We start from the raw sequence: 26,714 nt of genomic DNA, 5'->3' as shown, positions 1-26,714 counted from the left end.
ATATTATGTGTGTATGTATTAGTCAAAGAAGGTTATTTGACTCACCTCTCCTGCATATAGTCTGGATCTGGAGACTGTTTTACTAATTACAGACTGATATAAAAACTTCCATTTCTAGGGAAAATTATTAAGTATTTGCAAACCAACTGGAAACCCATCTGTCAAGCCACAATATTTATGATTAATTTCAGTGACAATTCAGGAGAAGACCTAGCACTGAGGCAGCCTTGGTATGTGTGCTTAAAGATCTTCTGATGGCAAGGTTCAGGCGATTGAAGAATCTTAAGCCTCTTTGACAGCATTTGATATTGTGCACCATCAGATTCTAATAGAGCGCCTGAGGACTTTCTGTCGCCTGGATGACACAGTCCTTAGCTGGTTCAAATCATTTCTCACTGGCAGGTCAGTGTCTCCAGAATTATACTCATCTTGCCCCTGTCATGTGGCATTCCACAGAGCTTTTCTCTTATCCTCCATGCTATTTGCAGCATTCATTCTTCCACTGAGGGAAATTATCAGACATCTTGGTCTGAACTACCACTGCTATGTGGATGACACACAACTGTACTCCTCCTTTGCTCCAGCTACTAAGTACCCAATACCAGTCCTAAATGGCTGTTTAGCTGTGGATGAGTGGTAGTTGGCTGAGATTAAATCCTGATAACATAAGGTTCTTATAATAGGAGGTCAACCCAAATAACAAAATTGCTGCTGGCCAACCAGCTGGGCTTAAGCTTGGGGTATCAGAGTTGCAAAATTTTGATAATGTGCGGAATCTTGTTGTCGTATTTGATTGTGGCTTGACATTTAAACATCAGAGGGTAAATGTATTATGGTCCGATTTTTTTCAATTTGCCGGAAATTGGCGAGTTTACAGCTCAAATTTAAAGCGGTGCTGGCTTGTAAAGGCAAGTTTGCCTTTAAAAGTCAGCGCTGCTTTAAATTTGAGCTGTAAACTCGCAGATTTCCGGCGAGTTGAAAAAATCGGACCATAATACATTTACCCCCAGGTTTTAGCCATCATCAGATTTATCTGATGAACATAATCAGAATCAAGCATTTAATTCTCTCAGAAGGTCTTCCTGCACTGATCCATGCATTTGTGTCCTCACACTTGGACTACTTCAATGCACTCTACTTGGGTCTCCCAGAAAAAGAACTGAACTGTTTGCAGCTGGTACAAAATGCAACAGCCAGGCTGTTAACTAACCAGTCCAGTTCCTGGCAAATAAAACCTGTTCTTCATTCCTATCACTGAATTGCCTCTTAGATATTGAATCTGTTTGAAGATGGGCTTATTAACATTGAAAACCCTACACAAGCAGGGTCCTGGGTATTTGCAGCTGCTTCTGATACCCTACACTCCCAATCTCTCATTTCGATCCTCAGATGAAGGACAACTAGCAGTTCATAGAATCTCCCATAATTCATTTGGGGCTAGAGGGTTTTTTTTTTTTGGCAGCTCCTACTCTCTGGAACTCTCTGCCTCACACAGTCTGCCAGGCTCTCACTCTAGAAATTTTTGAAAACAGACCAAAGACTTGCTTACTGAAGCATTTCTTTAATGCAACTCCATTTTCTAAAATTAATAAATAAAAAACCCTTAACCACTTAGCTCTATCTTCTGTACTCTGTTAATTCTTTATATGTGTATTGTGTTTTTTAATCTGCAACTGTAAAGCGCTTTGAGACCTATTGGGGAAAGAAGCATTATATAAATGACCTTATCGTCCTTCTTCAGCACACACACACAATAAATGTACACAGCAGGATTGTCTTTGTCCCACCGGTTGTCTCATTCAGCATAGCTTTCTCTGCCCAGGTAGTGAGACAAAGGTAGCAGGCTGTCATACCCGTTTATTTAGTCTTCGAAGCTGTTTGCTATTCATCCTGCTACCTGGCTGGGGGGCCAGAAGAACCAAACTGAGCCACAGAAATGGTGGGGACCTGCCCTTTCTCTTCCATTCACTCCAGGGACTCTTAAACCAGCTCTTACTTGATCCGAACATATTGGAAAGCTGCCTTTACCACACACACTACTGTTTCCCTGGAGATTAACAGACAAATGATAGAAGCTGGGACACACACACATACACAATCCACCCTTTTTTGTCAATAATGGCATATTTTTTGTCATGCTCATTAAGCTTTCTACTTAGATGAATTACTCGATGTTCCCCATCTTTATTCTGGGATAAAACTACTCCTATTATGTGTGTGTGTGTATATATATATATATATATATATATATATATATATATATATATATATACATACATACATACATACATACATACATACATACATACACACACACACACACACACACACACACACACACCTATTAGGCATCTGTCTGCACAATACATTTCCTTTTAAAATCTTGTGTAACCAGCACTGGCTGAGTACACTAGTTTTATTAAATGCTCAAAATCCTTTTCCAATTCGCTATCCTACTTTACAGGAGAGACTGTTATCCCTTGGTAAGGTCAGTAAAAAGGACTGTTAAAGTGGCAAAATTTTGTATTAACTTCCGATATTCTGTGATCCCTAAATAAAAAAAAAAGTATTTTTTTAAATGGGCCAGAACATGAAAAGGATTTATTTTGGTTGGCTGTCAAACCTGCCTCTTGGATGCAGTTTATTAGCACTTATACCCTGAGTAAATTCTATGAAATGTGGCTGGAGCACCATGTAATCAAATGGCAACACTTTGTACTGAAACAGTCCCTACAGCGAAGAGCAGGCTGCATTTTCTTTCACCTGGTTTGTTAATGGCAATTGCTTGTACCCTTTTGTTAAATCTAGAGTGGCGAGTTACCAGTCTGTTCCCAGTCTTCCAATTAGCTCATCCACATGTGGCATATGGTAGCCATCAAATGTATATGCTGTGGTAAGATTGCAGAAGCATAAGATGCCATCCAGTTTCGAGATCAGGACAGTGGGACTTGACCAATAACTATGTAAATTTTTTTAATCACAACCAGCTGCTTTTGATTTCCTTAGAAATAGCCACTCCCATAGCATTGAGTATTCTATATGGCTTTAGTTTAACTTGAACCCCTTACTCGGTAACAGTGTCATACTGAATCACTATCTTTCAGCCATGTATCTATGAAAATATCTTCTGATTCCTCATAAGAATCTCTTTTGGCTTTGTACTTTTGAGATATAAATCTGGACTGGTTTTCATCTTCCAGGTGGTAGACTTTTGTAATTTACCTGGCTCGCCTTTTCTATGATCATAACATTCCCGGCCATTTGGTCAAAATTTGCTTTCCACTGTGAAAACTAAAAACAAGCACGCCGTCCCCAGGTGCAAAGGTAGAAACTTGGGTGTTATGATTGTACATCCTTTATTGAGCTTGTTGGGCCTGCCATCTGGCTATTGGCACTATTAGAATTATGTTCTCCTGCATCTGGGAGATGCTTGATAATTCATTTGTAGAGACTGGGTTGTCCCTTTCTTTTGCTATATTCATCAATCCCCTAGGATATATCCAATTTAACAAATCAATGGTTATATGTGGAATTTTCCTAATGGCAAGCAATAAATATGGCAGCAGTTAATCCCCAGTTTTTCCCATCTTCTAGTCTACAACCTATTTTAGGGTTTTATTCAATTCATCTGATGACACCAACCAGACTTTACTCGAGACCCAACTCGTTATATGGCTATTTGTTCGACTGAACCAAAGGACTCTGAAAATACTGCCTAATACATTGTACTGGCACTCTGGACAGGACATACAATATTTGGAAACATCTTTATGGACCCCTTACCCAAGAAAAAACACTGTAAAACGCTCTCAAAGGTTTTCTCTACTCCTAAGTGTCCAGTCATTATATGTCTCTGATACAGTTTGGGAGCTGCCACAATGTTCTCCCCTTTTCTTGTTTCAAATAATGCAACAAAATCATGATGTACCTTCATCAAAAATCCTACCACTAGGTTCTGCTGGGTTCCCATTAACCAATTTTCTCTGGCTCTCACTAGTGTGAGGTCTTCCTGTTAGGAGGCAAAAAGAGCTTTCTTCACCTCAAGATCAGGCAAATTCTCAACTCTTTCAACAACATTCCAAAGGTAGAGCTCAGAGGACATGCCCACCAGCACTTCATCAACAGTCAAAGGGATCTGGTCTCTTCTCACATATACATATATATATATATATATATATATATCTCAAATGGGTTTCACACAATTTTTCAAAATGGGGGGAATTCTGTCCCTAAAATAGCATCATGCATTAAGGAAGTGACTAATCCCACAGTAGCTCCTATGGAACCACAGGTAGTATCTTGTTTCTTTTAGATGTAGAATAATTGCGGGTGTTCCCTTTGCATACAAATTCCCTAAGTGGTTTTACCCTGCTGTTTTGTGGAGTTCACTAAACCAGCTTTCACAAGGGTAATCCTATTGTCCAAGTATACAAAAGTCCTTTACACGTTTGCCCCCCTGAGTAACTACACACACGTTTGTCCGCCTCCATCTATAGTACTACAATACAGGCTTGCCAGGTAAGGAAAGATTACCTTTAATTTAAAAAATATAAACCTCACATTGCATGGATTCATCAGTGACTGGACTGCACGTTTTGCAGCAGTGTGTCCATTGATGGCGGCCTCCTGCTGAGCCGCTGTGGCCTGTAGAAGGGCCTTAACTACTTCGCTTAGCGCCACAAAACAGTCCTTTCCCAAAATAGAAATAAATGGGTGTCTAGTCCTTTAAGTTGTTCACTAAAACTTAATTTTCACTGAAACTGCTATCAGTTTGTGCCTGCTTGCATTTTCAACCAACTTGTAACAAAAATAGGTTGTGGCTCTTAGTGAAACAGCAGCCAGTAACAGATACAAATGTCCATCAGTCTGGTGCAACCAAACCTCAGTTAGAGTTATTGGACATCAGCGGAGTAAGAAAAACTAAAGAGAAAATATTCTAGCCTGTCTGACCCTGGCTAAAATATATGACCTCTCTATTTTTTGGAGACCTAATATCCAATCTGCATACACTATAGATGTACACAGTATGGTCCACCCACTTACAAATCCAGGTAACTGAATGTAATTTATTGTGTTAAAGTTGTAAATGAAAATATATTTTTTTCTCTACAGCAGTCCCTGGCATACTGGGGGAAAATGCTGTTGCTCCACAACACAAAAGTTTGAATAGCACCAATCTAAACCATTTTGTTTTGTTGCACTACTTCATCTCATGGAAAGGGAAACTGTAATAAAATTACATCAAATATAATACCCACTGGCATTAAAATGCTGCATTTGACTTGCATTTTTATCGTGCAGTATATGCAACCACATTTGAAAACAAAAGGAAAGGCCTCAGCATGGAGCTGTTAGTCTCTTGGAGGCTGGGGCCACTCTGTTTTTGCGAAGTGAATATTTAGAAGTGGCTGTTTGGAAAATGTAAAGGGAATGTAAGTGAATGCAATTTGATAGTTTTACAATGAAGGCAGTAGAAAAAGTGGCAGTGTAATATAGAAAATACATCAATAAAAAAAAAAATCGGTGATTTCTAATTGGGTTTGTGTTCTTTGTGTAATACCCCCTTCTGTATTATGCATTGTGAGGGTGTATATATATTGAACAATGCAGATGTTTCTCACCTCGGTACTTGATTTTCAGTGCCTCCACCCGTATCGCTGCTTTCTCTTCTGGGGGGTGTTCAAAAGATACACCAGGGGGAGATTCGGGAAACCCCCTGCCCAGTATTAACACTCTGTGACAAACTGTGTGCTGCAAAAGTCATCCAGGCACATTTATTGAAATGGAAACCCTAAATGCAGCTTTGTAATTTTATAGAAAAATATACTTTGGTATAATTTGAAATAATAGTGCAAACACTACAATACAGTAATAAGACAGTGTGGATAAAAGTGCAGCACCACTTCTTACTATGAACACCCAGTTAACACAATAACTCGCAATAAATCAATAACATTAACAGCATACAATATGAACATTAACTGTCACAGCTTTATACAAAAATATATCAGATACCTTACTTGCTTCTGATACTGGGAATATCTTTCGGTGTGAATCAGGGGCGCACGGAGGATTTGTCAGGGGGGGGGGGGGTTTCCTCCGCCCCCGGAAAAAAAATAATAATCTAGAGACCTGCCGCGCATGTGCGGCAGTGCCGTTTCGGCTGCACTGTAGTGTACAGCAGCCACGGCGCTGTCAAAGAAGCGTCCACGGCGGTGCTGTATACAATACAAGTAGGGCACTTGTAGGGCACTTTTTAGCGGGGGGGGGGTTCCAGAAACCCCCCCTGCGTGCGCCACTGTGAATGTATATATATTTTCCTTATAGCTCTACAATGTACTGCCAAACACACACACCTCAGCAGTATTCAAACATGCCACACAAATGGAGCAGTGCACTGCAAGTTGGGGCCCTTCTGTATGGATGCAGCATGGCATGGAAGCATCATGTGTTCAGATTGCAGCTTTTAGATGTCTTTAAATCACTTGCAGTGAGGTACAGCCCTCCTGTAGCAACAACTGTAAAATAATTTCTTATTTGTATTCTGGGACTTGTAGTTCCACAAATGCTGATTAGACAAACACTTGTTGCAATTTTACCTGCCCACCCATCTATCCCTAACTCTTCAGCCCTTGTGGCCAGATATAGTCCAAACCCCACTTGAATAATAACAGATAGGTAAAAATAACCAGTTACTTATCTGCACCAGTGTGTGTCACAGGTCTGAACTTGATTATCTCCAAAATGGCTGACTTGTAAAATGTCCTTCTTCAGAGGTGCATGCAAACCTCCTCCTACAGCTTCAAACTGTGACTTCCAGCAGGTACTGTTCAGGATTGCACTGGGCTCTAATATATCTCTGCAGACTCTCTGTTCTCTCTGCTTAGACCACCCATCCAGTGCCCCTCTGCCTAGGGTCACCTATCTGGACTGGTCGCACAGCTCAGTCTCTCCCAGGATGCACCTCTCTCTCTCTCCGCCCACTGGTTTCTTAGGCTCCGCCCCCTTTTCATGACCGTTTTCTGGGAGATGTAGTTCCTCCTCCTGGACTGGTAAATAGCTATATGCATCTCTTTTCTTACTGATGCAATTGTGACTATTAGCCCCAGGGTGCTCAAGTCCAACTGCAGCATCCCCAGGGGTTACATCTGATTATGGTTTTGAAATGTGTATCATCATTTGGTCTCTTTTCCCCACAGGATAACTGTGAAGTCTATGGATACAAAGCCCTTTCTGATGGTTGAGCTAGACAACATTGCTAAACAACTAGGTAAAATGTTCTTTAATAAAATGTTTGTGTAATAACTTAATTGCCATTTTAAAATCAGGTACCCGGGCGCAAATAGTAATTGAGTGTGCTAAAGTAAGATATGCAATTTTTGTTTTAATAGGTATATGTGTAAAAATGAGTAGATACAGTGTTACCAAACATGAATAATCATAGCATGAATAGTAGAACAATTAAATAAATCCTGGGGCCTGAGTCATTAAGGAGAGCTAAGCATAAAAAAGGAGTAATTTTGCACCTGGGCAAAAGCATGTTGCATTGGAGGGGGAGGTAAATTTAAAATGTGGGGACAGATTTATAGTTGAGGTAGGGCATTCCTAGATCAACTTTAAATTTCAATGTAAAAATAAAGCTATCAAGTATTTGTGTGGTAGATAAAAAAACAGCCAGGATTTATCTTATGTGCAAAATAATAAACTAATTTGCACCCCTTGGATTATAACATGTTTTTTTTGTTTTGTTTTTTTACTTACTTTCCTTAATGACTCAGTCCCTTTATGTATTATCATTTGCACATTTAACTTACAGTGGACTTTATGCATCTGAATGATTTATGTGACCTTGTTTACTTGCATGTTCAAGCCAATTGTTTTACTACTTGCGCCTGGGTATCTAACTACATCTGATCAAAACCCCGTAGGGTAGAGACCTTCCTCTTTACCCCAATCAGTGCCCAGAAGCGGCAGCATAGTTCCCTCATTTAGGAAGCGCAGATGACTCCAATCCCCACTTTAACTATTTAAAATTAATGTTTGGCATGTTTATTAATGTGGAGCATGTAGAGGTAGTTTGTCCATTATAAGGTATGTACTCAACATATACTGGAAGCTGTCATCATCTCTTTTGCTGGAACAGACTGTCAGTAATAGCCTCTGGTTGTAGCGCTATGTCTGGAAGCATAATCACTAAAATACAGTATTCAGAATAGTATAGCCCCCTTCCGAACAGACTTGTAGGCTTTAATCCAGCCTGAGGGACTAGACAGCCAGGTATCATGTGTGACCAAATTGGACATGATCTATTATGCCATACTACCAAATAATTTTGTGGCACAAGAACCACCTTGTTGTTGATTATGAATAGACTTGCGTTTTAGAAATAAATACTCCTATTCTACAAGAGGTGTCATGGCTTTGGCTGTTCAGTTCACTTTTGAATTCCGATTCTATGAGTGCCCCTATGATATTGCCTTTGTCCATGCAAGCATTTAGGACTAGTTTATTCACTTATAGATTTAGTTGAATAGAATATTTACTTGATGTTGGTTTCACTTTTTGGTTGATATTTCTGCACAGTTGTGCACCTTTCAACAGTCCTGATTTTCTGAAGTCAAAAAGGGACATGATCTCAGGGCTTGGTTTGGGTAGATAGGGATGTGATTTTGACTGATCAGTAGAGTTGCCTAATGTGTCTGGATTGTTCTATTTAGAATGTTGTGAAGTCTGGATTTTTCATGCCCATTTCTGCTTTGATACCATTTCTCATTTAAAGTTGTTGTGGTTGTTGTTGGCTTTTATTTGTAAAGCAACAATGTAACTTAACCTCTTCAGTGTCAAGTACGAGTGGAACTCATTCTCCACATATAGCCGTAAGTGCCGAGGACAAGCCCCACTCGTCCTCAGCCCAATGTGTTTCAAAGTGGTCAAAATCATACTTGCCCATCTCACATCTGTATTTCCTGTCATTGGGGACCAGAGATGAGGTGGAGATTGATTATGTCATGTTCATGACCTCAGTGTATTCACAGCTTTCTAATACATTAGTGGTTACTTTGCCCAAGACTGATTTTTACAGACTAATGAAGGAATGAGGTTATGGTCTGGTGTAAATTGTAAACTTGTGTGACATATTAGATAAAGGTACTATATGAATCACAACTTTTATGTATTTGTAATCTGATCTTGTTCTACAAAGTACTTGGCAGTCATTTTTCTAATTTTTACTGAAGACTGCATAGCCAAATTGACCTGCTGTTTGTCAAATTTTGTCAAATTTAATAGCATTAAAGGTGCTTTTTTAATGGTTGTCTGCATAGGCTCCTAAAAACATGTTTGTCTTCCAACAGACTCAACTGAACATTGTAAAGTAACTAATGAAGAATTAACCTATCGTAATGCTCTTAGGGAAGCTGTAGACATCATGACACTAATTTCTACCGCAGTAACTGAGGGTGTTGAAGTACCAAAGGAAACTATAAGTACAGCTTCTCAAATATGTAAAAAGACAGAGGCAACTACTGGGAGAAAAAAGTGTGAATCTTCTAGAACTATCAATAAACAAAAGAAAGCTCTAAAAAGAAGCACAGTAAAAGGTGATCTGAAAAATGTTAAAGGAGGCAGAGACTCTAGTACAGCCACCACTAATGAACACTCTATGTGTCCCAAAAGACCTAGCAGAAAAACTCTGTCGCCAACCAATCTCAAGCCTGTACATACCCAGGTAAAACACATAACTGATGAACAAATGAGTAAAAAAAGACCACGAGACACAGAACAAGATGAGCTTCTCTGTGGAAAAGAAACAGCAACCAATGTTCTGTCCCATTCGAACATTCCAGTAGATCAGCAATGGTCTCACAAAAGTGAGAACTCATTGGAAGAATTAAAGGGGTGTCCAGCAAAGAAAATGGATAACTTCATTACACCAGGTGTTTCAGATGACTGTGGATCAGGGAAAATACGTCCTGTGCTCCGCAGACCACGTCTTGCAAAAATGAACAAGGTGCAGAAGACCATTAAAAAAACACAGGTTGAGTCTTCAGTCGATAACGCAAAGAGATTAGATATCCATGCGGAGTGCACACCTATGCAGCACCCTATACCAGATTTCGAAGAGGCAAGAGGTAACATGCTATGGCAGAAACAGGCTCTTAATAGTTGGGGATGCTTTGTTTCAATTGGTTGAGTTTGCCAAATAATTGTTATGATTGTTTACAAAAATATTATAAATTCACTTTCCAGATGTTGCATCAGGATTAATGTTACAGGCCATTGTATGCATATACTCCCTGTAAAAGTAGGGGTGGATTGGGAACTTAAAGTGGCACTGGAAAAGTTCTTGAAGTGGCCTCATGTGGGTGGGACACAAAGTTAGGCAGGATTTAGACTACTGGAATTTGGTTGTAGAAACATTTAGGAAACCCTAGATGTGATGACTTAGGATACAGTGGGTCATCTCTAAAGCAATGCAGGGCAAAAGCTGCCAGTCCTGTGTTATAAAATTACATGAACATTCTTTTTCATTATCTGCGACTGGTTTATACCTCTGTGCTTCAACTTATTTAGTTGTCTACTAACACATCCTTCCAAAATTCCCTTAATAGAAACATATCTGAATTTGTTTGATAACTTTAACTTTTGCAAAACATGTTAGCATCAGTCTGCCAGAGCAGCATATAAGAACCTCACGTGCTGTTACATCTTTCTCTGACGTCATAAAATACAAACTACCATTCAAATCTTTCTCTATATAATATATAAATATGTGTACTCTGTGTTTCAAAAAAAGGCATTAAAAATAATCCTTAAAATAAATGAATTACCAGATGTGATCACCACAAAGGTGAAATGCTTCAAGCATCTGCAAGAAAACACTTCTTTTGTAACACTTGTGTATCAGCCCTCGGCTGCTTCGGACCTCTGCTGGCGCAACTGTGGCCAGCGCGGCTCCCTGTCCCACATCTGGTGGAGCTGCCCGAAAATCATCCCCTTCTGGAAGGAGGTAGCTGACCTTATTTATAAAGTGTCTAATCTAAGATCTCCATTCCATCTTTCATACTTTCTCCTCCCTCGACTTCCCCCTGACACCCACAAAATTATGTGGCTACTCCCAGGCCATATCCTGACCGCAGCCAGATGCTTAATAGCCAAGAAATGGAAACAATCAGAGAGCCCCTCTGTTTCGGAACTAATTCAAAGTGTTTGGCAAATACACAACCTAGAGCACATGACCAGTGTAGTTAATGATCGCCCTTACAAATTTCTCTCCACATGGCACAGGTGGCAAGATTACTTCTCTGCTACACCTTCCCCTTCTTAAAGAATGAAAACAACGTTACCTTAGTAATTGTCGGCGCCGAGTCTTGCTAGGTTCTGCTTCCCCTTCCTTCTTCTTCTTTGCTCTTCCCCTTACTAACATTCCTTCCTTCCCTCCCCCCCCCCCCCCCCCCCCAAACTGTCTCCCCTCCATGTTCCATTCCCACTATTTCCTCTCCCTTTCCCCCTCTCCAGTTTCCCCTCACGGTATTCTGGATATCTCATAACCATATCTCTTTTGACTCTCGTTTATCTGCATATTACTAATCTTGCGGACCACTACTTTGTGGTGACCCCGAGTTCTATGTCTCACCTATTTTGCAAACTCTTGTTGTTAATATTGTTATGAATTGTTTGAGCATAACAAATACTGTACCGTTTATATTTTTTCTGTTGTTTTCGACAAAAATCTGAATAAAAATATATTTAAAAAAAAAAAAAAGAACAGTGCAGGGAGGTTTTGGCAGATAAGAGCATAAGAGAATTGGTGAGCTATTCCAAAGGTTTGCTGCTGATATAGTAGGTGCAAAGGAGGCACGGTTAATGATATTGTCAGTGCCATATGTTCAACAAAATGAAAATGGGATCAGTGCAATGTAGAAGGCAGGCAATGGTATCAATGCAAGAAACGCTAACGTATCACCAGAGCTGGAATAAGGCTCTGGGGGCCCGGGCCACTTAAGACAGGAGGGTTATCATTTTAGACACTTTTTAGACAAATACACAGGCAATACTGTGTGCACTATTGTTAAGTGCACGCAGCTCTGCCTTCACAAGTAGTACGATGTGAAGCAGGACATACCTCCCAACTGTCTGTGTAGTTGTACCAAATCCTGGCTAAGTCAAATTCAGGACTGCCCCACCATATTCAGGACAGTTGGCAGACTATTCTTGTCACTTTCACCACCTGTGGCTGTTTGTTTCTTTAGCTCCGTTGCTGCTTGTCTAGATCCAGGAATGCTGGAGGCGCTATTTGGGGAAAAATAATGGTACATGAAATTTAGAAAATGCCAAGCAGCCCTGGCATTAAATCAATAGCAACCACGTTTAATAATTAAGCCTCCCTCCAGCCCCAACATTAAAATAATAGTACTCACATTTAATAAATAGACCTATTTCCCTCCAGCTAACCCCAGCAAAAAAAGAATAGCGTTTACGCTTAATATTACCATTTAAACAATGATTACTGCAATTAAATAATTCATATTCACATTTAATTAATAGCCCCCCACCCCAAACTCTTACCCCACCATCACCCTACAAATAAAATAGCACCCACTAAAAAATTAGCCCCCACCTAAACTGCGCCATTAACTTAATAGCCTAACTGCCACCTATGTACTATTAAGACAACCCCCTTTTTTCATATCACACATTATATTAAGAACCCCCCAATTCCCTCACACATTATTGCAGCATACACCCCCTCCTTTCCTTCACACATTATAGCAATCCTCCCTCCTTTCCTTCATGCATTTTAGAACTCCTACCCGTCCTTTCCTTCACACATTATAGCAGTCCTCCCTCCTTTCCTTCACGCATTTTAGAACTCCCACCCGTCCTTTCCTTCACACATTATAGCAGGTAAGTTTAAACACTGATTTCTTATCCTGTGACGTCCGAAGACTTGACAAGCATTAAGATTTAATTTAGATTTGTCTACATTCCATTTCAGTTATCTTTTTTCCGCATAATCATTTTCGTTGCCATTTTTATTTTATACGTGAGCCTGGTAATGCTGCTCATTTAGGAAGACATTGTACAGTAGTATTTCTGACAACATACTTGACTAAGATGAGTAAAGGTGGCCCCTGGAGTTACATTGGGGCCTATTTATCAAAGATTCCCCCTGTGTTAAACAACAGTTTTTGGGGGTTTACTGTGAAATTACTATGTATTATTGAAGCATCGCAGCAGATATCTGCTGCTTTGCATTTACTATCGTTTTTCTGAGCACTCTCCATAACAGTCTATGGGATGTGCTCAGAACCGCTATGTATGAAAGTCTAACTAGAGTGATCCCTTCCTTGTCCCTTATCGTACTGTTTGCCCTCCAGGATGTTAGTGCGCATGCGCCAAGTTTTCGGTCGGTGCATGCGCAATAACAAAAAAGAAAAGATCACCGCAGCCTTCAAAATTGAGAAGAGATTGCGATGATCAGGTGAGCCACTTCTCAGGGACAGCAGGTTATCGGCACTGCTGTCCCTGAGACGTTTTTTAATACATTGCCGTTACTATTCAATCCTTATCAAGGAAATAAGGATTGAAAAGTATCAAGTGAAAAAAACGAAGGGTCATAAATAGACCCCATTGTATGCACACCTTCAGATCTGTATGTGGAGTCTAGCAGCTATCTTAGTCTGGCTGTCTAATATGTTTCACATTTTCATGGACTTCTGCTTTAAGGCCCTCTCCATTTCTCTACAGAGGCGAGTCACAAGGCATTTTCCTCTCCGATCTTTTATATCTGTGTCTGCCTAGCAATATTTCAGTTAGATCAGTATCTGACTGTGATAGAGGCTCCATATGGACCAGATCCCAGATAGGAATAAAAGTATACGATTTGTGAAAATGGACACAGTAGTAATTTTCATCATGTCTGCAGGGGAGTTCTCATGTCGCCATCTCTTACAGAGCAGTATTAGTATTTTGTTGGTTGGCTATACAACCTTTAGAGATTGAATTAGCGTTTTAGTGAAATCTGAGTTAAAAAAAAAAGGATTTATCAGAGTAGCAAATACCCTGTTTTCATTATGGCTGTAACTTAGTCAGCTGTTCAAACCACACTTACTGCCAAAAACATCTTCTGTAACTTTTATGTTTCTGACAACATAGTATTACTGCTGTCTGGAAAGTAAATGTTAAAGAAGATATTGTTTGATGACAGCATTATTCTGTGTTAGTGCTGTATTCATTACTTATTTACAGTTCTTTTTAATAGCAAGTAGCTGTTTCTTATTGTAGTGTAAGTATTGATGTGAGACAAAATTTCACATATATAACTTCTATATCAAAGCTTCCCATCAACATTCTGCAGAATCGGGGAGTAAAACTAGCTCTTCTCAGATGGGAGGAGGATCTCCAAGAGAAGCCACTAAGTATTCAGTAGCTTGATGCAACAGCATAGGCATACGTAACCAGGCAAGAAGGTATGAGGCACATTAGTTCTTTGGGAAGTATTCGTGATCTTTAAATAGACAGTCTCAAGTGTTGCGTCTTTCTGTAACCTTGCTTGTGGTAGTCGAGTCTGATGCTGGGGATTGGTTTCCCCTGCTGATTCTTTTATGAAGGTTACTGAACATATAATTCTCCCTAACATCAGTATTTTAGTTTTGTGTCTATCGGAATTATTCAATATGCATTACAAATCTTGAAACTAAGGTCCTCAGATAGCCCTATTCAATGCTCTTGCAGCCTCCTGGAACTTTGAGGGAACACATGCTTTTCTACATTACTTCTTATCAGGGCCTGATTAAGGGTTCTGGCCGCCCTAGGCTAATACGGCCGCAGATTATGCCATTGTCTCTTACCTGTTCTTGATCTTCTTTCTTGCAACTTTCTAATCCTCTCGCTGGCTTCTGGAAAGTTGTCATCCTGTTTTGAAAATGCAAAAATGTATTATATTGCAAAATGTTAACGAACCCTAAATGATTAGGCCCTTTAGTTAAAACAAAACACTACATTATGGCCAGCTAAAAGTACCCCATTGTACAGGCATATATAAGCAATATCTGAATCTTTGTGGTCAATCAAATACAAAACTCTACCAGCCCCATCTCACTAATATTTAGTATTCTAGTGATTGCTGAGACCACAGAGAGCATCCATGTAACTGCCACACAATCATGAGATTATGACCCCAAAGCTGCTCTATTTTTTAAATACCCCCTGCAGCCATTTTCCTTAACCACCCCTTCCCCCGCAGCCTTTTTCCTTACCCCCTGCTGCAGCCATTTTCTTTAACCGGCCCCTGCAGCAATTTTCCTTACCTCCCACCCTGCATCCATCCCCCCTGCAGCTATTTTCCTTACCTCCACTCTGTAGCTATTGCCCCCATCACATCAAAACTCCCCCAGTCACATATATCAGTCCCCCCCCCTTCACTTACCTGTAGTTGAGTTGTGCTGGCCAGCCTCGCTCCTCAGATCAGCAGACAGGAAGTGAAGACTTCCAGCTTCCTGTCTGCTGCACAGCAAGAGGCAGCCTAGCGATTGGCTGCATGTTGCTGACCACTGACCACCAATGCATATGTCTACTCAAATGTATATGTCTACTGCAAGTTAGACAATAAAAGCAAGTGCCTGATTGGGTGGTAACCCCTTTATATAAAGTTGTATGAGAATTGGCATTTTGTCTTGCAATAAAATAGTTTTCTTAACCTTTATTGTTCTGTTGCTGCACTGTAGAGATTAGTTCTTTCTTTTATTGTAGTACAACAGAATAATTTAGGTGAAGTTCACTGGCTAATGTTAGACAGGGAGGGCCACTGATAAAGAGCTACGTGCCCCTGACAATTTTTTTTATCTCAGGCACACCTATCCTTATGAATGGAATTTAAAAACACCCAATAAATAGCTTGGCAAGGAGACAATTGGTGTCTATGCCACACAGCATCTCTTGTCTACACAGGTAGCAAGGATATAGGTGGCTCAGAGGTGGGCAGCATCATTTTCTCACTGTGTGCTGTGCATATTACTGCTTCGCTTGTGCAGCAGTGCAGTGTAGCGATCCAACGGTCTCTGTGCTAAACTGTCTTGAGTTCCCTTTTTTTGAAAGCAGCTCAAGAAACTGTTCATGTGTACAAACCCATATTGTATTCATTTAATCAGATTTGATTTCTGTAGGATTATCTTCTTCTGATCTATCTATGGAAATTAGCTCTCCAGAATGCAGTTTTTTGCATGCAGTGTCCCCACAGGAGGATACAGAGGAAGATATACAGCTGCCAGTCATTGCGCTCCAAAAAGGTAAGGTGAAGTGTGCAAATACAAAAAAATGGTAGTCTATAACATACATTTTCAACAAGTGATGAGAGGAGCAAATCAGAGGTTTGAATGCCCTTTTTTTTTTATTTATTTATTTTAAAAACAAAAACAAATTAGAAGCACAAATATAAGTTTCCACATTACGCAACTCTACCCTCCAGAATATTTAATCTAACCCCAATTCCCTTCCTTTGCTCCCACTAGTGACACCCAGCAACAGGGCACATACTGCCTTGTCCTCCTCCCCATTTTACCTCTTTCGCCATGTGTTGGTATTCATATCATGATATTTCTGATAATGGTACAGAGATCCTACATGACTCCCTTTTTCTATCTTTATTTTAATTCAGAACCAGTATCGTTTACGCCTGGGGCATTTGTCTGGTGTAAATTTCAACGGTTCCCATACTGGCCATCATTGGTAAGGCCTGATGCTTGGATTTATTTCATCATACTATTTTATGTCTAGTGAAGGCACTAAATAATGCTTCTAATTTTCTAACAGGTACAAACAGTGAAGAACAAGCACAAGAAGGCCAGCATAATCTTTTTGGAGGCGTCCCTTACTGATCCCAAGGAAAAAAAGAAAAGGTAAAATCAAATGTGACTTTAATTTTGTGCTGCAAAAAATAGAATTTGAATGTTTCAATTTATTTAATTAGGAAGTAATGCATAATTTTAAAAAGAGGTTTTATGGTTCCATCCACCTCAGTGGTTTGTGTTTTCTTTCAGTGGAATGCAATGAATTTAAGCTTGCAGAGATGTATTAAAGTAATTCTATCGTTTTCAAATAAGCATTGCATAGGCGATTGTATTGTGTTTCTAACGCACAAAGTGATTTATTTTAGCAGATGTAAATAGTCAACAATTCAATACATTATTATATTATGATACAGTACAGCACAGCCAATACCAAAAGTTACATACATACCGCGCTCTTATCGCATGCGCTCGCTGCGCTAACCACAGGCACCCCTGGACAGTGATTCACCTTTGAATACTGTGATCAGTGAAGACTGAGAGCTGGGTGCACAGCTATGATCATATATACACAGTCAGTGTTACAGAGAACAATGCAAATGACGTGGCTTGCTTCTATAGGTCCAGACATCAGATGGGTCCAGGCTAAACAGGTCATAGGCTGATTCAATCTAAGGAATCCAAAGGTGGGGGCCGTCTATCCAGGGGATGAGCTCCTTTCTTCCCGCCAATGCTCCAGTTACAATTAGCATTTCATAGCCAGCATCATACAAAGGTTTATTCCCTAACATCAATAACTAGAGTATGCAATATGTGATCTCTTCAGCGATGGAACCGGACAGCTGCTGATGAATAGGGTTTTAATATGATACCAGGCATGATACCTTTCCTATAACCTGAACCTTGAATATCACTGAAGTGTACATATATATATATATATATATATATATATATATATATATAGACTAATAATAAACCAAATACTATCTGCTCATAAATTAGTGTAACAGAACCAATATGAATATGAATTAAATAAATAACTAAATGTTGTAATGCGAGTGTGTGCGTGCCCATTTTACCATGCGATCGCACCATGCCACATGTTACGTGGCGTACGGATCGCAATCGCACGGCAAAAACAATATTAACCAATATACTTTCGTTCATCCAATTATACGACTTCGACAGATTTTTCTAACATTGGTCTGCTGTATCCATGGGACCCCCCCCTACCAAATCTCTAACCATAGTTCAAGATAGTGTACCTTAAGTGTTTTTTTTTGTTTGTTTTTTGGGGGGAGTTATTTTTTATGTTTTAAGCCATTAGACAGAGAGGCGAGATGCAGAAGGTGCAGATTACTCAACCCTATAAGAAAAAGTGCTGGGCATCTTCACATAACATAAAACTGACGTAATCTCTTTCTATACATGTCCAATATCATCAGATACACCCATGTGTATTTTGTGTTTTTTTTTCACTTATGGTTAATTTATTGTTAGTACAGTGACAATATTCCAGCATGTGCAGTATGTATTGTCAACTAACGACTGTATTGCAATACTTGTCTAGACTTACTGTTGTATTAACTCAAGATTTGCATTGATAAATTTGCAAACACTTTTGTATGCTTTAGTCCAGTGATGGCAACCTGAAACACTTCGGGAGGAGGGCGCTCGGCTACCTGTAATAACATATCAGTAGGCATTTTTAACAGGTTTTATAAGTTTTAACAAACAAATCTGACAATAAAACAGGAATGAGCTGGGGCCATAAGTGAGGGCTTGGAGGGCTGCCTGTTGTCCATTACTGCTTTTAGTTTGTGCTTTTTTTATTTACAGTAAAAATATTTAGAAAACAAAAACAAAAAAAACACATGCCGAGAAGTTTAACATTTTATCATTTAAAAAGTCAATGTTTTTTATAGTGGCACTTACATTGTTCCTGAACAGTACAGTAGAAATCATTTCAGCAGGGACTTGCCCAGCACTTAGTCTCCTGGTGGCCACACATAATATACGTTTGTTTTATATGTCGCTGTCATTAAAGGACCACTAAATTGAAAGACTTATATAAAGGGGCTACTAATACCATTCACAAATATATATTTAAACATTTCAGGAGCTTATCGTAACGGAGGATGATTGAGTGTTTTTATTATGACAGGAGAGATTTTACTACATGCAGCCAGAATTTCTATTTTTTGCCTTCCAGGATTCTCTTTCCGTTTTAGGGGTTACCACTCTATGCTTTATTGGCTTCCTAAGCTTGCATGAAAGAGATGGTGGTTGTCACTGCAAAATCTGATAGAATTTTGTGCTTCTGGATGTATATTTTTGCAGCAAGCTCTGGAACAACATTGTGAGATACTTAGAATTCATCAATATAATGAAATGTTACCAGTCTGCTTTAATACTCTTTGGTAGATGGATTTTTATTCCTATCTTGAGTACAATCTCAAGTCTTTCCAACTTGATTTTTCCTGTATTCAGTTGGTAGCGGTACACATTTTTTTTTATTTATGAACATCATCTGATCGATGGTATCCACCCTCATATAGGTTTCTGTGACGATACCGGGTTTTCTGACTCAATTCTACCTACTTCACTCTGGCTGGCCACCCACGTGTGCCTTCCTAGTCCAGGGAAGCTTACCCAGTACCTTCTAAGGTTCTTATTAGTCACTCAGGCAAATCCAGTTAGAAAGTAAAGCAATACATTTATTGTAATAAAAAACAATCACTAGATTATTATGTACACACAGTAATTATTTGTCACTTACCCCACTAGCTTAAGGAGCTACAGTCACCTGGATGTCCTGACTTAGAGTTCTTCTCTTAGCTGTAGTCCATTGGTAGAGAATGAAACCTCAAAACCAGCTACACTCCGCCTTCCATCAGTCAAATCTCAGAATGAATATCCCCTCCCCTCCTTATATCTAGGGTCCAATTTCTATATCTTCAGGTTTTCCCATCAGTTCCCTCTCTAACTATAAACAAAGAACCCACTATGGGTTAATGGCGCACACTGAAGAACACCGGGGAATAACTGCTTATATTGAATATGGGAATGAGGAAACCATAAACAAATATCCCAGCTGCTGCAAACCCGTGGTTGATCGCAAGACAACCACAAAAAGTAATTATACAAGAAAAAAACCAGAGGGGAAGGGTTGCGCTGCCGCAAAACTAATTATAAATAAAAATCGGATTAGCCAGAGTATCTCCCAAAAAGAGGCGTTTGCTAAAATAACCATAAATATTTGATTTAATAAATATTTACTGTTATTATTTTAGCAAACTCCTCTTTTTTTTAGATACACTGGCTAATCCGATTTTTATTTATAATTAGTTTTGTGGCAGCGCAACCCTTCCCCTCTGGTTTTTCCCTGTCTAACTAGATCACAACTTTCAGTCCAGCAAAGAGCTAAAACCGTAATTAAGTACATATCAATTACAGTACATATCAATTTATATAGCGAAAGCAACTTCCATAGCATTTTGCAATTGGGAACAAACACAGTAATATACAATACTGGGTAATACAGACAGAGGTAAGGTGGCCCTGCTCGCAAGCTTACAATCTTAAGGGACAATGGGAGTTTGATACATGAGATTGTCATTTCAGTCCAGACAGATTGCAAAGGTAAAAGTGATTTGTATGCTATATGATTGTCGCACAGCAATGCTGGTCAGGGGTTCAGAGGGTTGTTGTCTTGTGGGAATTATGCAATTATGCAAAGGTTGGTAATAGGGTAACCTAGGGAGGTTAAGAGAGTAGTTGAGGAAATTTATAAGCTTGCCTGAAGAGGTGGCTATTCAGAGAACGCTTGAAGGTTTGACCATAAAAAAAAGTCTTATTGTGCAAGGGAGAATAGAGTGGGTTCAACTCAAGTCCTGTAACCGGCAATGGGAGCATGTAATGAGTGGACACACAGAACGGAGGTGTCGAATTGGGAGATATGTTGGTGCAGTTTTGTTGGGTAGGGTACATAATTGCAATGGAGCTAATTCTGCCGAATCTGGGGTATAGCTGCCAAACGTGGCGGCATTGTGATTGGTGACATTGACAATCACCCTGACCATGTTGTCAACCTGTCTGCACAATGCAAGTGTCAGCATTTAGCCTGCCAACATTTTCATGTCGGCAGGTTAAGTGATTGGCTCCATAGCAGTTATGACCACCACCGGTATTGAGGATAGCATGGGAGGGGAGAGATGGGACTGTAATTGGAGAGAGAGTTTGGGTCAGAATTTTGTTTTTTTTAATAATAGAAGTAATCAGTTGGATTTAACAACTTATGAGGGCATGGGATCAAGAGGTAGAGTAGAAAGATATGAAGATAGTAGATACTTCATCTTCATTTGTGGGATCAAATGAGGATGTCAGAGGGTGCTGGGAAGGAATTGAGCAATCTGCTCGTCAATGTGTTTGTTTTGCAGTGACCAGAGCATTTTCATAGGTCTGATATATAGAAGTATATGTGAAGAAATCATTTGATATATATTTTGCCAGTGACGTTCTGCTTTATGGGAATATTTTTGAAGATTGTGTTACTTTATTGTGCCACGGCTGACTTCGAAGTTGATCTGGAGTATGAAGAGTCGCTGGAGCGACTTGATCAGGTGCAAATGAGGTACTGCTGTATCAGGGGAAGAGAATGTAGAGTTTGGGGAGCGAAGGTGTTTGAGAGTTGGAAATGAATAGTTAAGTTTCTGCAGGTATGATGAGGGTTGGTAGAGTTTGACATCAGAGAGGTTAAAGTAGTGGGGGTGAGCATATAGCTGATAAGGTGATGATCCGAGAGGGGGGAAAGGAGTGTTTAGGAAATAAGAAACTAAGCATAGTCTAGAGAAAACAAGATCAAGGCAGTGGCAATCCCAATGAGTAGAGGATTCAGCCCACTTAGAGAGCCCGAGCGAGGAGGTTAGAGAGAATAGTTTGGAAGCCGAATTGGAACGTGGAATAGCAATGGGGATGACAAAATCACCCAGGATGATGGTATGGATATCAGAAGATAAGTGAGGGAGCCATGCAAAGAAATCTTCAAGAAATTGTTGGTGCAGCCCATTGGTGATAGATCACAGCAACACTCATTCCTAAATTCCTCCTCTCTCCAGGACACCAATCAACCAACCAGTCTGCCTTCCACCTCTGCAGTGTCGTTTCTCCCTGGCTTCGCCTCCTAGGTTACCAGCTCTCTCACATTTGTTGCTCTGACTCCTTCCCAGCAGCCCCCTCCATTTTTCCCGCTCTTGCATAACTCTGTGGCTCCTGCCTCATCCGAATGCATTGTGGGGAATGTCTTCGGACAGTTTCACTATGCTCCACTGTGCACGGCTTGTCACAATTGCCAGCACTACACATGTATAGATGCATAAAGATGGAATAGTTTGGTAATGTGATAGTTATCATAATTGGATGTCTGAGCATTTTCATCTTTCACAAGATGGTTTCAACATAGGTCTTGCTTTAAATCAAGGTATAACTTTTTTCCAACACCCATTGGCTACTACTCTGAAAGGTAGTAGAAAATTCCATGGAGCACATGATCTGTAAATTTACAATTTAAACAGCTGCCCTTCAGCTATTAAATTCACTGATTTTGTCTCTTCCTTATTTGTAAGACTGCTTTCTTATTCGAAGTGTCCTGAGCTTCATTTATCCATGCCATTTCATACTTCTGTATTTCATGTTACTTGTGGAAAAGCAATGATTAGCGGCATTAAAAAGCATAGCAATCATTGCTAAAGCACACTACAGAAAATGTAAATTTTTTGTAATGATTTTACCAACAACTGTAAGTCCTGATGAACATGCAGATTTATGTGAACACACGTACATAATTTAAGTTCAGCTCTGTGCTCTTCATCTCTTATAACCTTCTGCTTAAAAGATCCTAACTCCGCCACACTCTAGAGAGATCTGCCTACACTACTGGTCGTGAGTGCATACACACTTCCACATTTGCTAGACACGGTTTAGTCCTTTTTAGGAAGTTTATAAATTCAAATGGTACGATGTGCATTATTGTGATAAATCATGATCGTGGGAGCGTATACACTAATGCAATATCTGACTAAACGGTCATTCATTGTGTGATCGCCGCAATAATTGGATGAAAAACCTGTAGTGTGTACCCAACTTTACTCTACTGCCGAGTTCATGAGGACCAGAAGAGCACAGAAGTTACTGAACGGATTATGAAGGTGCAGAGTAATTTGAGTGGGCACATGCAAAGACTGGAAGAACAGTGAATAACAAATGTGAGACATTTATCATCAGTCATAATATAAAGAATCAGGACAGTGTATATACAGGGAGTACAGCATTATCGGGCCCCACCAGCGCAAAGATTTATTAGGGGGCTCATTTCTAGGCAGCAGCTGCTCCTAAGTGGTTAGTGGTAGGGCAGTGGGGGGGAGGCCTCTGCACTGAATTAAGGGAGGCAGCAGAGGGTCCCCTGTCTGTAACATTTGTACTGGGCCCCGTAATTTCTGATGGCAGCCCTGAGTATATGGACATGAAAACTAGCATGTGTTTGAGAGGAGTTGAGCAATGAGAGAAAACAGGACTAATTAGCAGTATGGGAGAAGGCAGGGATAGACATTGATTAGTGTAATCTATGTCCTGACAGCAGAGGGAGGCTGACAGTAGGAGTCAGCCTTTAGGAAAGCAGCCAAAGATGGCTGTAGCAGTGTGCAGGGAAACATTGTTCTTCCATATAGATTTTTACCTGGAGACCTGCACTAGGCAAGGCCGGGTTGAGCAGCCACGTTTATCTGACCAGAGTTTAGTTTATTCTAAGAATTGCCCCAGCCCCACTTGCATCCGTACAGAATGCAAACCAGCCCTATAGCACGTGTTCACTTCACTGGCTGCATTTACTATAACTATAGTTCAAGATTGGCTTATAGACATTAGAACCCTACATATTCTGGGTCCTAGATACTTAAAGCAGCGTCTGATTCAATATACTCCCACTCACGCACTTTGATCCATAGGTGAAGGACTACTAACAGTACCCAGACTCTCCTACTTCATTTGGGCCCCCGGATTTAGCTTTGCAGCTTGGAACTTGCAGCCTTTCAATCAGAAAGGCCTCATCTCTAGAAATCTTAAAAAAAAAATACCTATTTAATCAAGTATTTTATTAATGTGGAACTACTTGTTATATTATCCAATGCTTGGCTCTCCTTTTTATTTCGTTCTATTTTTGTGTTTGTATATTTGGAGAATAAGGCATGATCTAAAGCAGTGTTTTAAGTTATATTGGGAGAAGACTGCAAGATAAATAGAATGATTATTAGAAGAATTTAGCAGTGCTGTAAAAAGAACAAGAATTTTACCACAGCAGTGTGTATAGCCGACTACATCCTGATTAGGCTGCACCTAGCCATCTACATAAAATGATGTAGTCTGTTCTGTTTCTTACTTTTATTTAGTTTCGCAGTTGCATTTCGCACTTTAAAGCATTATGACTGTTCCGAGAAACAGCAACTTTTGGTAAGTTGTGGTACAGATATTGCACCCCGCAGCTTGTCTTCATAACTCCACACTGTCATTTTATGCTAACCATGTCGTGACCAAGTCTTTAATTTATTTATTTGTGGTACACCCATTTGTCAGTTTTCTCAATAGTACATTTATCTTGTTTCAAATTGCATATTGTTATTCTTAGGTTAGAGAGGACTTTCTTTTGATATATTTATTGCAATATGCTTTTTTCTGTTAAGAGGGGGGGGGGGGGGGTTAGGCAAAATCAAAGTGAAGATTTAATATTCTAATAAGTCTGAATCTATGTAGCTTATTTTAAATTTGGGGAATTATAGTGCTATAAGTAAAAGCTCCATAATTTAGATTTTTTTTACTTTCCACAGTTTTTGCATTTTAATTTATTTATTATGTTTAACTTGGGGTTATCCTGTTTTATGGGAGTATATTTTTTTTCAGGTAAAAGGCAATACATGTAAACTGGATCTACAATATTTACTTCGATTAGATAGTTTACATGGATGTAATAGCGCTAAGCACGTAGTCGACCGGCTACATAGCACTGAGGTGTGGCTACCTATTGCTGGGTCAAGTCCTTGTAATGTCACTGCAATGATGTTGCAAGATTTTCTGTCTAGACAAGGAAATGGCACATAGCATCTCTTTGAATTTCCAAGAAGTGTGCACACCATTTTGTGGCTGGAGTTTTCAAAAGTCTCAGATGGTTTAATTAGCTATTGCTGCGTTACTTTGAAACATAGTGTGGTCATCGAGTATATATGTAGATGTGCGTAAGACTGGCATTTATTCTTATTCTGATTTCTCTTTTTAAATTCTTAATTTTGTGTGTTTAAGGAATCTGCTCGTAAAGATTATGGGAAGTTCATTGACTGGTGTGATTCTCTAATATGTGACTATAGGATCAGTTTGGGTGAGTCTCACTTTAGCATTTCATCCTTAATATTCTTGTTATTCTTTGTCACTTCACTTTTCTCATGTATTTTTACTTATATTTTTTTAATCTCAATACCATGTGTCACAAATGCCCAGCCTGCCTCGGATACAGCTATCTGAAACAGCTGGCTGTGATTGGAGTTACCTTAGTCACTTACCAATGAATACACCTTTTATGCCACCACAAAGGATTTAATATGGAGTCCTTGCGTTAACCAAAATCACTTAATGTTTCACACTTAAGTCACATACATATGTAGCATGAGCTTCATTTGGCTTCTTAAATTCACAAAGAATCACTTAGAATATGCTAGATTAAAAATGTTTCCAAGGCTGAAGTAAAACAAATAATAAGGCATACAAAATAAGTTGCACAAATAAGTTTCAAAAATGGGAAATAAACTAGTAAGTTAAGACTGGGCATGAGAGGAGTACACATCAACTATTGCAATTTCCTCCTTGCTGGTCTTCCTAAAATCAGACACGAGCCCCTACAATATATTTTGAAATCAGCTGCTAGATTGATTTTCTTTGCAAATCGTTTTTCCTTTGCTGAGTCACTGTCACTCTACATTGGTTGCCTGTTTTTCAGCGAATCAATATAAAATTCTTCTACTAGCATACAAAGTCAAACAAAATTAGTCCCACATACATCTCCTCACTTGTCTCAAAATATCTCTGAACTAGACACCCCCGTTCTGCACAAGATCTGCGTCTCTTTCCACTCATTACTTCCTCCCATTCTCGGTTACAGGACTTTTTTCGAGCTGCACCCACTTTATGGAATTCACTCCCTCGCACCACAAGACTTTTCTCTAGTCCTCAATGATAGTATTAAGGAGCGCTTTGCGCTGTCTGTTTTCGGGTTTCCATGGCAACACCTGGTTTCCATGGCAACACCTGCTTTCCCCGGTGGTCTAGGAGGAAACAGGTAGTGGGGCAGGACTCCAATGTCCAATTTGCGCTACTGCGCATGCCCAGAACTCTGAAACCAGAAGTTCGGCTTTTCGCGCCGCACATACTTTTCAGACACTGAAGGGGACAGTCACAGCTTAGAGAGTTGCATGCCACAAATATTATAAGTTCCCCAAAAGCCCTCATATGGTCACCTGAGGCTCCCTGCTATCCCAAATAGACTTAGGAGTCTGCCACAACATAAACTACATGGCTGTGCAGTATAGTAAACTATCTGCATATGTATGAGTGCATCTGCATACCAGTATAGCTACAAGAATGTACAAGCATATAAGCAAGGCTGCATATAATCTGTATTGCCCGATTGCTGCAACTGTTACTGCTGAATACTGCTGTACTACAAGCAACTGTGTCTTTAAATAAACAGCAACCTGTTTAAGTTACAAAAGCATTGTGGCTTAACATCCACATCAACACCGCTGAACACCCTTAGTAGCATCAGAAGGTAAACCAACACTCAGCCTTCAAGCGTTCTCTGAAAACCCAACTCTTCAGGCAAGCTTATAA

The 26,714-nt window shown here is 39.7% G+C and overlaps 1 protein-coding gene across 5 annotated transcripts in view; it reads left to right on the top strand.

The window, feature by feature from the left end:
• Window positions 1–26,714, top strand: part of PWWP3A (PWWP domain containing 3A, DNA repair factor) — a 44,008-nt gene that overhangs the window by 14,678 nt on the left and 2,616 nt on the right. For 4 of the 5 annotated variants that reach the window (XM_075205665.1, XM_075205650.1, XM_075205673.1 and 1 more), the window contains exons 4-10: window positions 7,200–7,270; window positions 9,354–10,130; window positions 16,152–16,289; window positions 16,658–16,728; window positions 16,813–16,898; window positions 24,230–24,290; window positions 25,134–25,209. In XM_075205665.1, the coding sequence (XP_075061766.1) occupies window positions 7,200–7,270; window positions 9,354–10,130; window positions 16,152–16,289; window positions 16,658–16,728; window positions 16,813–16,898; window positions 24,230–24,290; window positions 25,134–25,209 (1,280 nt within the window). The remainder of the gene's footprint in view (window positions 1–7,199; window positions 7,271–9,353; window positions 10,131–16,151; window positions 16,290–16,657; window positions 16,729–16,812; window positions 16,899–24,229; window positions 24,291–25,133; window positions 25,210–26,714) is intronic. The other variant, XM_075205681.1, reaches the window with a different exon arrangement.

Source organism: Mixophyes fleayi, chromosome 1 (assembly GCF_038048845.1).
Source record: "Mixophyes fleayi isolate aMixFle1 chromosome 1, aMixFle1.hap1, whole genome shotgun sequence".
Classification (NCBI taxonomy): Eukaryota; Metazoa; Chordata; class Amphibia; order Anura; family Limnodynastidae; genus Mixophyes; species Mixophyes fleayi.
The sequence above is the reverse complement of the archived record's forward strand: the minus strand, read 5'-3'. Positions and strand labels throughout refer to the sequence as shown.